General features: G+C 39.3%; 1 protein-coding gene across 5 annotated transcripts in view; it reads right to left on the reverse strand.

Annotated features, from left to right (window-relative positions):
* Positions 1 to 9,717: 9,717 nt before the first annotated feature.
* LOC309958201 (TLC domain-containing protein 4-like) overlaps positions 9,718 to 15,349 on the reverse strand; it is a 65,131-nt gene continuing 59,499 nt past the window's right edge. For all 5 annotated transcript variants that reach the window (XM_082833888.1, XM_082833884.1, XM_082833886.1 and 2 more), the window contains one exon: positions 9,718 to 14,541. In XM_082833888.1, coding sequence (XP_082690014.1) covers positions 14,223 to 14,541 — 319 coding nt within the window. In that variant the 3' untranslated portion in view covers positions 9,718 to 14,222. The remainder of the gene's footprint in view (positions 14,542 to 15,349) is intronic.

Below are 15,349 nucleotides of genomic sequence, written 5' to 3' on the forward strand. Positions count from 1 at the left end.
TGTGGGATCTTCCCAGACCAGGGCTCGAACCTGTGTCCCCTGCATTGGCAGGCGGGGTCTTAACCACTGTGCCACCAAGGAAGTCCCAAGCATGTAGTTTTTTAAGGGATGCATCAGATGGGAAGTGAAAGAGGCCAGAAAGAGCACATGTAATTCAGACAAGCATATTTAATTATTTTATAATTGAAAAATTTGGAAGCCTGTGTAGCCAGGATTCTCAGTGGAAACAAAGATGGATGTTGGAGAGTGTGTGAAGTAGTAGTCGGCCCTTCATATCCACAGGTGCCGCATCTGTGGATCCAACCAACAGCAGCCTGAAAATATATAGAAAAAAGGATTCCAGAAAGTCCCCAAAAGCAAAACTTGAATTTGCCTGTGGGCCAGCAACTATTTACATAGCATTTACATTGTATTAGGTACTATGAGTAATAGATGATTTAAAGTATATGGGAGGGTGTCTGTAGGTTATATGCAAATACTATGCCATTTTATATAAGGGACATGAGCATCCTCAGATTTTGGTATCTGAAGCAGGTCCTGGAACCAGTCCCCTGAGGATACGGAAGGATGAGTATAGATGTGCAAATATCGGCACATATCCAAAACTGGTTATAAATTATGATGTGATCATGTATATGGATTTTTAAAGTTTGAAAAAACATTGGAGTGAATACTGGGTTCCTCATTAAAATGATTTTATTACAAAAGTAAGGCTACTCATTAAACATCAATGATCATAAATTTCTCTGCCTCCAAAACCATTGATTATCTCTAAACTGCTTATATAATTCCAATCCTAAACAATTATCTTTATGAAAGATTAGACAATGACCAAAAAAATACGCATGGAGAAAATTACATTAAGGAAACATTAAAAAATTAACCATGGTCATTTTTTTGTGGGTAGACCATGGATCATATTTCTTTCATTTTTAGTTTAGTAAGCAGATTTTATTTCTATGATAAAAATAAAATTAACATTTAAAAAGTGTTTTTAATTTTAAGAGTTTACATAAAAAGATTGTTTTATTGTCGGCTTGTAATTTGAGCAATTAATATTGCAGATCTTTATGCCCAAGAACATTTACAATCAGAGTTTTTTGAAGTGTTTAAGTGAAGATTTCTCGATTTCCCCTCTACTCCTCAAACATGTTCCTTCCTTGGTCTTCCCCATCTTATGATACAGGACCACCATTCTCCCATTTGTTCAAGCCAAAATCATAGAAAATCATCATTTATCAGGCTTTTCCCTTTACTTTCCCTCAAGTCTATCAATGACCACTGTCAACTCTGCTTCTAAAATACACCCTGAGGTCTTCCCTGGTGGCGCAGTGGTTAAGAATCTGCCTGCCAACGCAGAAGACACGGGTTCGAGCCCTGGTCTGGGAGGATCCCACATGCCAAGGAGCAACAAAGCCCGTGTGCCACAACTACCGAGCCTGCACTCTACAGCCCACGAGCCACAACTACTGAGCCCACGTGCCACAACTACTGAAGCCCACGCACCTAGAGCCCGTGCTCTGCAACAAGAGAAGCCACTGCTATGAGAAGCCCACGCACCACAACGAAGAGTAGCCCCCGCTCAGCGCAACTAGAGAAAGCCTACGTGCAGCAACAAAGACCCAACACAGCCAAAAATAAAAATAAATTAATTAAAAAAAAATAAAATACATCCTGAATATGTTCATTTCTCTCCTTCTCTACTGTCAGCACTTTAGTCTGAACCAGCATTTTGCAAACTGTGAGTTGCAACCCACTGGTGAGTTATGAAATCAGTTTAATAGGTAACAAACAACCAGTATTTCTTCTTTTACAGTGAAATCGAATAGAAAATCTCAGGATGCATCACTCATGGTAAGAGTATTGTCTCATGAAATTTTTGTTTATGAATATGTGTTTATGTAATGAGTTACCATAAAAAATATGTTTCTTCTTGTGGACTATAGTAAAAAATTGTTTGAAAGCCTTCATGAGCCCCCCTCATTTCTCACCTGGATTGCTTAAAACCTGGAATGTTTATTCTAAGCATGATGAGAAGCCAACCATTTCACAATGGCCTAAAGGCCCAATGTGGTCTGGTGCCTATTTATCTCTCCCCATGTCTTATCTCTCTCCTCCTCCTAACAGTGCCCCAGTCACACTGGCTGCCTTTTCATTGAACACACCAAAGTATCCCCACCTCAGGGAATTTGCACCTGCTGTTTTCCTCTGCCTAGAATACTCTTCACAATACTTGCAGATTCTGCCTGGTCTTAGTGCAAGGGTCACCTCCACAGAGTGGGCTTTCTAAAATGCCCCCAATCTCCCCTTTTATTTCTTTCTTAGCACTTTTGACTACCTGAAATTACCTTGTATATTTATTTCTTTTCTTCAGACTTGTTTACTGCCATTTTCCAGCTGCTAGAATGTAAGTTCTAAGGTAGCAGACTTCCTTGCCTGCCTGTTCCCTGATGTATCTCCGAAGCCTGAAATAAATCCTGGTACATAGTAAGTGCTGGTGAAATGTTTTTTGATTGTGTGAATCACTATGTGTGAAACACTATGCGAGATCTGGGATCGAAGAGGGAAAGCACGCCCTACAGAGTCGCTTGACATACCATATGCTTTCCTGTTCCTTACCTCTCTACTCCCGTCCAGCTCTCTGTGGGCAAGGCCCCCAACAGTGTTGTTCACTGTCTGTATCCTCTGCCTTGCATGGTGTCTGGTACCTACAGAATAAATGTTTTTTATTTATTCGTGACCGAGATCATGAATTTGTGACGGCTCCAACTACACAGGATTGAATGATTTTCCAGCAGGTCTCTGAAGCATTGGTTAAACACTGAAAATGTACATATTTGGTTAGATCCGGGATAAGGATATTCAAGAGTTGAAACTAATGATTGGAGAGTCATGAAAGGGATAGACAATGAAGTGTAAACATCTTCCTTCTGGCTTTGCATTTTTAATAAAAACCTGAGGTCCCTTTCTAAAAAGAATGGTCCCAGGTTATGAAAGTTTTCCTTTTAGTCATTTTTAAAGAAAAATACTAACATAATGTCACATCCATTTTCTCTTCTATTCTTTAGAATATAAATTCTAATTAGTGTTTATAATTAGCTCATTACAATGCTAAGAAATCATTCACATTTTCCCCTAGAGCAATGCAGAGCTACTTCTTACATTACTTTCTTCATGATACAGTGCCTTAGAGAATCCATCTACTGATTGAAAAATCTGGAGTGGTTCTTTACTATAGATAATTCCATCACCAGTCAGATAAGACCAATCAAGTTGCAGGAAACAAGTATACTACCCAACCAAGTCACAGACAATAAACACTGTCAGCATAATTCCCCCACCCCAGTTCATCCTGGCCTCTGCACAAAGTCCACCAAACAACTCCAGCAGCCCACACTCAGGGTCACTAAGAACACAGAAATCTTATGGAAAGTCCGATTACACAATACGGAGTCAATCAAGGTAATTGACCCATTGATGGTAACTGGCTCCTCAAAATAATTGGATTCAGATTTTCAGATTTTTTGTTTTGGAGAGAAAGAAATAAATAACTTACTATTTACATTTTCATCAGTCACCTATTTTCCTTTCTGATATTTCATTGTGGGAAACAAAGAAAATGGGTTCCATATTTGGATACCATGATCAAGATGTTTACATCTTCCAAAGGTTAACACTAGGAAAAGCACTTTAAAAATTGGCTTGAAATATAGTGGGAAAGAACATCATTAAAACTTTATCTCTTTCCCCTAAAAATGTTGAAGCACTCAGCAAATATTATACTCAGCCTTTCTGGCTAGCTTCATTGATTGCAAGTGATACCATCTCCTCTTGCAAGTGAGGAAGGTAGAATCATAAACAAGGGGCCTCACTCAAGGGCATACAGTCACAATCAAAAGTAGAATCTAAGCCGGCTCCCCAAAACTTACACAACTGAAACCAATAAACTAGAATTGCAGTCTGCCGGGTCTGCCATACCCTGGGCTAATTACCATTATCATAGAATTCGAAAGAAAAGGGGCCTTCAATTCCCAATTCAACTCCTCACTTTACAGATGAAAAAACAAATGCCAGTGAGGTGAAAGCACTTGGCTAAGATGGCTAGTGGTCGGTGGTAGAGCCAGAACTGGGATTCAGTTTTCCAGGCTCCCAGATGAAGTCCTTCCTCCACGTTACTCAAAAACATCCAAGTCTGTGCAGGAGGCTGAAGAGGGCTGAGCTCCCACAACTTGCCCAATCAGTGGAGGTGGGTGAACTAATTTTGACCTTTAGGCTGAGAGAAAACATAACGGCTTGGCTGTGGCTCAGAGGCTTACTCAGGATGGAAGTTCTGAGATCCAGACGCAGGCAAGAATGGGTTTCTTCACCCCGGTTGTTCCAGGAACCCACTTCGCAATCTAGCCAGCGCTTAATAAATATTAAAATGATTCGATGAGCTTATTCCTCTCGGTTCTACCTGAACTCATTTGTCTGTTTTGTTTTGTGTTGGTAAAAAAAGAACCAGTACTTTTTTTTTTTTTTCTTTGCGGTACTCGGGCCTCTCACTGTCGTGGCCTCTCCCGTTACGGAGCACAGGCTCCGGACGCGCAGGCTCAGCGGCCATGGCTCACGGGCCCAGCCGCTCCGCGGCATGTGGGATCTTCCCGGACCGGGGCACGAACCCGTGTCCCCTGCATCGGCAGGCGGACTCTCAACCACTGCGCCACCAGGGAAGCCCAGAACCAGTACTCTTAATACGTGTCTCGAGCATGAGTAGGCGACAGATGTGTGAGCGGAAAGAGGCACAGCAAGTGCAAAGGCTTGTGGCTGGACGAGCGGGTGCTGGTCATGGTACCCAGCTGGTGGGGCTTGAGTAGATGGAGTTGGTTTAAGGAATTTAGGCTTGGGAGTAGAGGAGGGCTGTGACACAAATTGAAGCTGTGTTTTTAAATGTGTTGGTCAGTAGCAGGGGTGACGGATGAGCAGGGAGAGCGTGGAGTGGAAGAGACCAATCAGGAGACTACGGCAGGCCGGGAGGGAACCCCTTGGCGATTCATGAACTAAGACTGGAGCCCTAGCACAATCACTGCAGCCTCCCTGCCCCTGCTCCAGGACACGCCAGCTTCTGCTACACCCTTGGAACTTCTGCCCCTCCTCTCACCATCCAAAGACCAGCTCACCTGAGGAGTCAATCCCATTGCAAGGCTGCGCCCTCTCCAGGGACCTGCAGCCAGACTCCATAGAAGGGCCTTGTTCTTTGGGCCTCTTACCATCATCTCTAGACCTTTCCCAAACTCTGGATGGCACTGGGCAGAAACCATGGGGAGTAATGATTCATGAGGATGGAGTGGAGAGCCTGAATCAGTGACCAGTCAGGAACCTGGAACGCAGACACGAGGGGTCAAGGCAAGACTGTGGGTCCGAAATGAGAAAAGCAGTTGAAACCACACAGTGACAGTGAGGCACTTTGAGAGACATTTTCTTTCTCCCAGATTGAATTCTTCACGTTGCCGTTATGTGACACCCACCACAGGCTCCATTCTGCCCTTCCACTACCATACCTTCTCTTTCCTCATTCATGGCAAAAGACCCCAGACCTTACTTCCCCCTTTTCCGTCTCATCCATGATGTCCCCTAAGAGCTGCCTACTCTCCAACCTCCCGCTCAGTCCATGGCATCCCACATTCTGATGTCACAACCACTAGCATCTGTCACCTTTCAGTTCCACAGACTCATTCGTGAGTCATATTGAGTTTTTCTAATCTCTCTGGCTCTCCCTCTGCAATATTTATCAGATCTGGCCCATCTGTTTTTTCTTCCTTGTCTTGGGCACACATCTGGCTTAACTAACCACTTTGTAGTTGCTTGGCTGGTTTCTCCATCACTAACCTATCTCTGTCCTCCCATTCACTGGACACTGAGAATCTCCCTCAAATGTTATTTCAATCACATGACCAAGCTTAGAGCTACTTCTGCTCCTTCCTAGTTGTTTTGTTCAAATTGGAGCTCTTACAAATATGACACAAGAGTTGGAAGAAACACCAGAGATACTTCAAATGTTTTTACAGGTAAACTAAGATTCACAGAGATTAAGATACATCTTCTAGGGCTTCCCTGGTGGCGCAGTGGTTGAGAGTCTGCCTGCCAACGCAGGGGACACGGGTTCGAGCCCTGGTCTGGGAAGATCCCACGTGCCGCGGAGCAACTAGGCCCGTGAGCCACAACTACTGAGCCTGCGCCCTAGAGCCCGTGAGCCACAACTACTGAGCCTGTGCATCTGGAGCTTGTGCTCTGCAACAGGAGAGGCCGCGACAGTGAGAGGCCCACACACCACAATGAAGAGTGGCCCCCGCTTGCTGCAACTAGAGAAAGCCCTCGCAGAGAAACGAAGACCCAACACAGCCATAAATAAATAAATAAATAAATAAAAAGATATCTCTTAAAAAAAAAAAAAGATACATCTTCTTGGTTCCCTTAGGCTCTCAGGCACCTCACTTTCCAAATTGCTCTTTTCCAATTTACAGTTCAAACAAAATCCTACCCTCTTGTGCCGCATCCATTCATGCCTCCTTTCTGTCCACAGCACAGTAGACGTTAGAAACTGCTCATGATCTTCTAAAACCTCTCATGATGAGGCTACCTGACAACACAAATCATTCCAGGAAGTTGAATTGTTGGGCATAGTTTGGCTTTTGGTAACTACAACAGCTCTCAGGACGTGGAGTTTCCTGCAGGCTCCGGCAGCCCACTAGGACCACTGCTCCACAAAGGTCACCTCCTCATTCCTGCGTCCACAGCAAGGCATCTGATTGTCCGCAGTGGGTGAAACACTGCTAAGATATGCTCTCTTCTATGTGTGCACACATGCACACACGCACACACACAATATCCCTACATATAAACACATACATATAGAAAGGCATCTAAAATGAATAATGTGAATATTTTATCTTAATATAGAAAAGACATTAAAATTCTTATACCACGTATAGGAATTTCATTATATTCATTTTTCTTGATAAGTTCATGTCACCCAGTGCAGTGGACACATACATAGCATTTTCTTATTCTTCCTATTCTCTGAAGTCCTTTCTCCTTCCTTTCCTGTGTCATTCTTTCCAAATTTTCATCTGTCCTTGAACTTTATCCTCAGCAGAAATGCAGCCCACCATTACTGACTTTTCCTTTCTCCCTACAAGTCACCTTCTTTGAAAGTTCTGCTCAGGTAATTTCTGGAGTGGTATAACCAAAGATTTGGGGAAAATAATAAAACTAGATGTGGCAGTACAATTTAGCTGGGGGTAGATGAAAAGAGGAAGGGGCTGTTTAGCCAGGGCAGGGAGGACCTAGGAGCACTGTGCCAGAAGCAACAATGGGCTCATTGGGCAGAAGGGGGTACACAGGCCGTAGATGAAGAGCCTAATTTTGTGGGAGCATCCAGGAACATCTGTCAGATGATCAGTTACTCACATGAGCGAAAGTTGCAAATCTGCCATCATCGCTTATTTTGTATATGTTTAAGGACAATCAAAAGGGAGGGAAAGCAGTATGCAGGCTTTGATGAAGACTGGAAAATAGGAGAATAAAGGGTGACTCATCTTTGAGACAGACTGAGGTAGGGGAGAGAGCGCCCATTTCCACTTGCTTAGAGGACTTCTGAATCCTTGGAATTTTACCTGTGACCTGCCTCCACTGACAGCTGTGACTGCTATTTAATTTTGAAATTCAGCTGTTCCTTTGCCAGTCCTGACACAACATTTTAGGCATGTTCTGAAGCATGACTCATGCTACTGTCCACAGGCCAAACCACTTCAGTATTCTATTCAATTAGCGCTCTGCTTCCTGATCTACTGGATAGTCTCAGACCAAGATGCAACGTTAAGACCACAGGCAATTTGGGAAGGTAGGAATTCCAGCCAAGACATTTGGGAAAAACACTAAAGACCACATGAGAGGCCTAAGGGACAAAGGGAAGGAGATTAAAAACATAATTGCCAGCGTCTTACTCAATCTAAAGGAGCCTATTGATTAGATAGCACCATTCCTTCCCTTAATAAGCAGGACTAAAATGTTTGCTGCGCCTTCTGATTTGCTACAAGGCTGGGGCCTTGGGGGCGGGGGGGGGGGGGGGAGGAAAGGAGGGAGGGAAGGGGGTAAACAAGCTCTACAAGCATCATGAAGAGTGAATATTAACGTTAGGATTCAGATGCTAGGAGAGATGATTGGATGTGAGAAAAGTAATTTTTATCACCCATTAATTATTATTCAAGCGTACCCCTTGTAGACTCCAACTTTTGCACAAATAATTGTGATTTTATTTTTTTCACAAAATACAAAGCTTTGCACCACATTATTAGTAGTGTTCTAACACAAGAAAATCCCAGTGTTTTCATTGGGGAGTGGGTTTGGAGTGATTTATATATAGGATATTGATTTTATACATTCTTAAAATAATAAAATTGTCATGACAAAGTAATGCCAACCTTGTATAACATGCAGATTATTGCTTAGAGCTTGCATATACTTTAAAATGGCACACATACAAAGTATACAAACATTTCAAATTTTTAAGGGAAATACCTAAAGATGTCCACTAACCCCTCCAAAGCACCACCAGAAACAAAACAAGAATACTAAGTTGCTATTTTAATATCTGATAAATCTGAGTAACACTGATTTGTAAATTACCAAGTCTTACATTCTGTAAATAAAAGTTCTTCAGCCTTATGGAAGTACATTAGAAGGTGTGTTCTCAAAGGTAATAAATGTATTTTGAAAGACTTCTAAAATCTTTGACAATTAAATATTAATGTGATATATTCTCAGAGAAAAATTGTGTATCACTATAGCTGTCACATTTACTTCAGGTTTCAAGTAACTTTTTCAAATTAAATCTATGTCTAAAAGTTATCATTACAAAATCAAATAATTACCCCCAAATCTCATAACTCATCCCAGTTACAAGTTAGTAAGAGTATTATCTGTGCAAAAATTCCTTGAGTAAAAAGTAGACATAATCGTATTAGAAGCAAACCAAGCAAGAAACAGAAAAATATAGGGCATATTTTATTTACAGTTATATTTTTATGCTTCATTAACCAAGGAGTGGCAAATACCTTAATGCACACTTAATTACAGAAAGAATTACATAAAGATATAAAGGAAAAAACATACAGATAATAATTAACGAGTTTTCAGCCAGAGGTATTTATATCTTTGAGATTTAGAATTTTTTTTTTTTTTTTTTGGTCTTAAATATCGGGCCTGATTTCAAAACTGTCTACTGCTTACAGGGAATCAGTGTAAACATTTTCAATGCAAACAAACCAATCTTTAGCTTCACTGCCACCCAAAATATCTTCCAAAGAAAGGTATGACCTTATCAAAGCTAACAGAGATAGTTAAGAGGTCTGGGCTAAAAAGGGACAGGGATCAAATACTTGGGTGTTGTACTTTGGAAAACACCCTGAGTAATCCACTCGCTATAAGCTTGTTTTTAAAAGAAACAGGACCGGGCTTCCCTGGTGGCGCGGTGGTTGGGAGTCCGCCTGCCGATGCAGGGGACATGGGTTCATGCCCCGGTCCGGGAAGATCCCACATGCCGCGGAGCGGCTGGGCCCGTGAGCCATGGCCGCTGAGCCTGTGCGTCCGGAGCCTGTGCTCTGCAACGGGAGAGGCCACAACAGTGAGAGGCCCGCATACCACAAAAAAAAAAAAAAAAAAAAAAAAAAAAAAAGAAACAGGACCATAACTGAGTTTGCTTGATGAAAGAGCAGGACTCAGTAATGCTGCCACAGGCCAGCACACCCTCCTCATAACACACAGCTACCTCGGTTCCTCCTCTGCCTGTCAGAGGGTCTGAGGAAGAACATTTAGATAATTTACATGCTTGCAATGAATCCCCAGCTGAAACACGTTATAAAGCTCTTATTGCTAAGTCAGTTTAAGAAAGAGACTACGGGTGTTTCTCAATAAAACCATAACATTATAAGCTTTGCTTGGTGTTGTAAATAAGCATTATTAAATGTTAAGTGGCTTCCTATAGCCTCTCAATAAATTATAGTTTGTTCACTACTGAAACTTACTGCAATGTTTTTGGGGTTTTTTTTTTCAATAAAAGAACACACTTGCGAACTTTTAAATTTGCCACAATAGACTGGCAAGCTTACAGGTATGGGGAGGTCTCAAAAGTTGACACAGAAAGGTGTTAGTATAAAGGAGGGAGGTGCTGATGAAGTCTTTAGGGTATTAGGAGGAAGAGATGGAAGGCTCAAGGGATTCAGAGAGAAAACTTCTGGATTGAAGGAGGAGCATCATGGCTCTTAAGGGCAAATCAGTCATGCTGTCTCCTCCAACCCCAGGTCCTGCTGGCTTTTCCTTGTTCTCACACATATCACACGTGTTTTTCAAGTCAGAATTCACTTTCAGTAGGTTTAGTGTGTCTATTGTCAACCTGCTGTGGTTAAGGCTGGGAAGGTGTGTGTGTGTGCCCCAGGCCTCTCAGCACAGGAGGGGTCTCGCTGCTGTGCTGGTTTGTACCTGTTGAGACATACTGTACCACACTTCTGATAAAATTATACCAGTTTGCTTCTTATGGAATCCAAAACACATAAATAAATAGTCTTCTATGAAGTATAATTGATGATGTCAACAATGACATGGACTTTTCAATTTCATCCAACAGATTAAACCACTTAAAGCCAATTCAAATGTATATTTACATATTTGGAGTGAAGAGTAACCTAGAAACTGAAATTTGTTCAAACACTTATTTTAATAGTGTCCTTTGGAACATGTTTATTTTCCTTAAAAATGAAGCAGAACAAACATGAATATTACAACACATTTTTCCCCTGTATATCTCCATGAGAAGAATATTTCTAAATACATGATAACAACTGGTGTAACCAACAGTAAAGGGAAGAACCATTCTCCAAATGCCCGATGCACCTCAGAGAAAGCATACAATTTAAAAACTGATACTTTTAGCAAAATTTTGATTTGAGTCAAATAGGTTATTAAAATTTAGAAAAGAATTTGATTCAAACACCTATAAACCAGGTAGTTTCTAAAACTAGTCCTTTACAACAGTACTGGGTCATCCACAGTATATCAGTCACTCTTAGGAATGGTGAGGACATTATTTCTCTTAACATACGGCTAATCCATGAAATACCAAAACGAACAGTTGGAATAAAAATTACATTTCAACTTACTATGATGTATCAAGACAATTTAAGCAGGAGTTCATTTCTTTGCATTCAGATATAACTCCATATTGTTTTAAGTAAATGCAAATAATATTCATTAAAAAGATTTTAGGCACAATAATGCAGACGCTATAAACTAAAGCTCATAATTTCTAAATTCTCTCAAATAAAATATCTAATGCAGTTATGATCTTACATGTTATTTTGTTGATTTTCATTCATTTTCAAAATTTTGTAAGAATTTTTATTTTCTAGAGTACTACACGTTCAGAGAACATCTTTATAGTTACAGGTTGTCACTAATCTTTTTCTACAAAAATAGAGTTGCTTAAAAATTTATACCAATTTGTTTTCATTTTCTATAAATATTTTAAGTTGTTAAATATCAGAATGCCTAATAGAATCATTTAAATTAATCCATGTAGTCAAAATATTTAATACATAAAATGTCTAGCAAAAGTTTGTCATTTAATAAATGAAAAAATTCATCATTTAACAAATGAAATGTTCTGTCTTTAACTACTTGTATCTTACGTAGGTGGATACAATCACAGAACAGCAAAGTATAGCTCCTGTAAAGATCTGACTTCAAGTAGCATGGCAGCTTGCAGTGTCTTTTTCATTTCATGTCTGTTTTATGAGGAAATGCATAGAAACTACTTTTGGGTATTAAATCTGGATATTAAATTAACTATCGTGCAGCCAGCATAAAATAAGAATTGCTGACTAAGGGAATAACAAACTTTAGTTCAACACATTGATATTTTAATTACACTTACTTAGTGAGGGGTTATACTGCAGAAAGGTGCTGTTGGTGAAAGTAAAAATGAAGTTTTAAGCATGAAATAACTATAAAAATGGAAATTGCTATATTGAAACTCACTAATATATAGCTTTATATTGTCTTCCTTTTTTTTTTTTTTATGGTATGCGGGCCTCTCACTGTCGTGGCCTCTCCCGTTGCGGAGCACAGGCTCCGGACTCACAGGCTCAGTGGCCATGGCTCACGGGCCCAGCCGCTCCGCGGCATGTGGGATCTTCCCGGACCGGGGCACGAACCCGTGTCCCCTGCATCGGCAGGCGGACTCTCAACCACTGCGCCACCAGGGAAGCCCTATATTGTCTTCCTTTTGATGGTGAGTTTAAAATCTGTGTTCAGAAGCCACAGAAATATCCAAAGTCAAAAATATTTATTTCAAGTTTTGTTTCTTCCTAAAGGAATGAATTTCCAAAATAGCTTTCTAATATAAATGTTTTCCTTTTAAAAAGCCAGTTTTCTTGCAAAAGAGCAAGAAAAGAACAAGATAAAACCACGTGCTTTCCTACCCCTGCTAAACAACCAATACCTGTTTAAGTGCCTATGTGTAGAAGGCACTAAATTTAGTAACAAATTATCAATGTAATATTAGCAGATTTAAAAACAAATACCTATATTTTATATTACTTTAATTAAGTCTTTCAAAAATAAGTGTACCTGGTATAAGCCAATCAATTTCAATTTTTCATTTAGTTACTGACCGAGATCTCAATTACCTTCTTCAAATGTTCTACAACGTATCAGGCCCCATCTGCATGGGACAGCCAAATCAATCAAATCCCATCAAATCAGAAGTCCTGAAATATCCAGCTAGCCTCCCTTCATCATCGTAACATGGACACTAAGAGTAAGTCACACATTCTCCTTCAAACGGAATGAATTAGATCTTCTGGTTTGGGTTCAACTAAATTCTAGTATTTACCGCTGATTAATTTTTTTCCTTAGGTAAGGATGATCATTAAAGTACTTGAGAAAAATAAATAAAGGCAATAATAGCTAACTATATAATTCTGTATTTGGGTTGTAAGGACCAAAGCAAACACAAACATACCCACAAACAGAAAAAATAAGTCACCAGTCATTTATCCTCAGATAAAGCAATAATATTGATAATCAGAATGCCTGGATTAAATTATCTATTGTTTTCCTATCCTTTAGGAAAGACACAAATTCAAAGCACTCAAAGTGCTGGTTAAGCAAAAGCATGGGTGTAAATTGTGAGTAAAATATGAATACTGATTTTGTTTCGTAGTCTTGGTCTCATCAAGAAGAGACCTACCTTAGGAGCATGATAAATACATATTGCATAAGATTTTGGTGCTAATGATGTTGTGTTCTGAACTCAGGGGAGGTTTTGCAAATAGAAATAATATATTTTTCATAGAAAAAGTGCAAGGGACGCAGATAGAGACAGCAGTGTTAAAGCTTTTTTCTTAATGATTCCTCCTATTAGCCCAAATAGTCATCTAGAACATGCATGTTTAGAAGGAAGAATTCATCTCTTAAGGAGCTCTATTAGATTGGTCTTAAGCTTTACTACAAAAGAAAAAAGCAATAATTTGAAAAAATGTTTAAAATAGAAATAATAAAGTGATGTCAGAAAAATCTGAAAATGCAAGAAATATTTTCCATAATTTAACTAATTAAAGATTCCCCAAATAAGCAAAATACTTCATTATTAGTGGATGACAGCATATCTAAATGAAAAAGACATCACTTCTAATAGCCTAAGAAAAAGAACATTTCAACAATTTGGAAATTAAACACTACACAGGTATTGACAGCCATAGTAAGAAATGAGTGCAATACAACAAAATGTGGAGAGCTATCTACAGATTTAAAAGCAGTTCCCATTCTTTCAGCAAAATCGGTGACATAAAACCAAGTGCACCAAATTAGCATAGTCATGTTTTCACAGAGAAAAATACCAATGCTGATTAACAGGTTTCTAAAAAGATTCACCACCATATTTATACATTTTTATTTAAACCTTGAAGATTTTATCCATGCTTACAATGCCGAAGAATATCAGAAAATAAATCTTCAGATAAAAACTAAATTTTAGTTTCTCTTTTCTAACAGTTAGGAAAAAAAGGACATTGAAACCAAGAATAACAAATATAATTAATAAAGAAGCACAAGAACATGCCAAGAATTCAACCTATCAGAAGATATAATGTGGGTAATCACGAAGTATGCTTATCAATAGCCCACTTTTAGTCAAGTTTTCCATTCTGAAGACTCTTTTTGGCTTTCTCTTGTCTTATGAGAGAGATGACTTTGATGCACCCCTTTGAAATTTTGATCATCCACATGACATTCATTACATCCAAAACAACACAAGTAGAGATCCAGGAACACTGAATTAAAAATCCAAGCCTCAGGTAGGCTTCTGTCCCTAACACAGAGTAAATGTAGCCATAAAAAGGAGGTATTGAGGCAATCCGCACTATGAAGAACACCACAGTCATGAGTATTCCATTGATGACATTAGCCTTGGAAAACTTAGGATACTTCAGAGCCTCAAAGAACCACCTGGGAAAAAAATTAAAGAAACATCACATTTATTCTGCATCTCTGAGGATTAACAATTTCTAGTTTTTCATTTTTAAAACACAGAACACCCCCCTAAGATTTATGTGGCAAGACGAAAGGCCTAGAATGGTCAACATAATACTGAAAAAGAATAAAGCTGATAGATTAACTTTCAAGACCTACTATAAAGCTACAATAATCAAGACAGCACGGCATTGGTAAAAGAACAGACAGGCCAATGGAACAGAATAGAGAGCCCACAGACAGACCCACACAAATATACTCAACTGACTTTTGATAATGGTGTAAAGGTAATTCAGTGGAGAAAAAACACTCTTTTTAACAAACAGTGCTGGAACAATTAGACATCCATATGCAGAAAAATAAACCTAGGCAGAGACCTCACATCTTACACAAAAATTACCTTGAAATGGACCACAGACTTAAAAGTAAAATGCAAAACTGTAAAACTTCTAGAAAAAAAACAGGAAAAAATCTGCATGATCTTGGGTTTGATGATAGTATTTTAGATATAATACCAAAAGCACAATCCATAGAAGAAAATATAAGTTGGACTTCGCTAAAATTAAAAACTTGCTCTGTGAGAGGCACTGTCAAAAGAAAATGAAAAGACATCCAAACCCTGGGAGAGATTGTTTACTGAATACATATATGATAAAGTACTTATATCCAAAATATATAAAGAACTCTTAAAGCTCAGCAATAAAGAAACAACCTAATTAAATCATGGGGAAAAGATCTTAAACACCTCATCAGAGAAGGTAAACAAAAGGAAAAAAAGCATATA

The sequence above is a fragment of the Leucopleurus acutus genome (genome assembly GCF_964270905.1).
Source record: "Leucopleurus acutus genome assembly, chromosome: 2".
In the NCBI taxonomy this organism is placed as follows: Eukaryota; Metazoa; Chordata; class Mammalia; order Artiodactyla; family Delphinidae; genus Leucopleurus; species Leucopleurus acutus.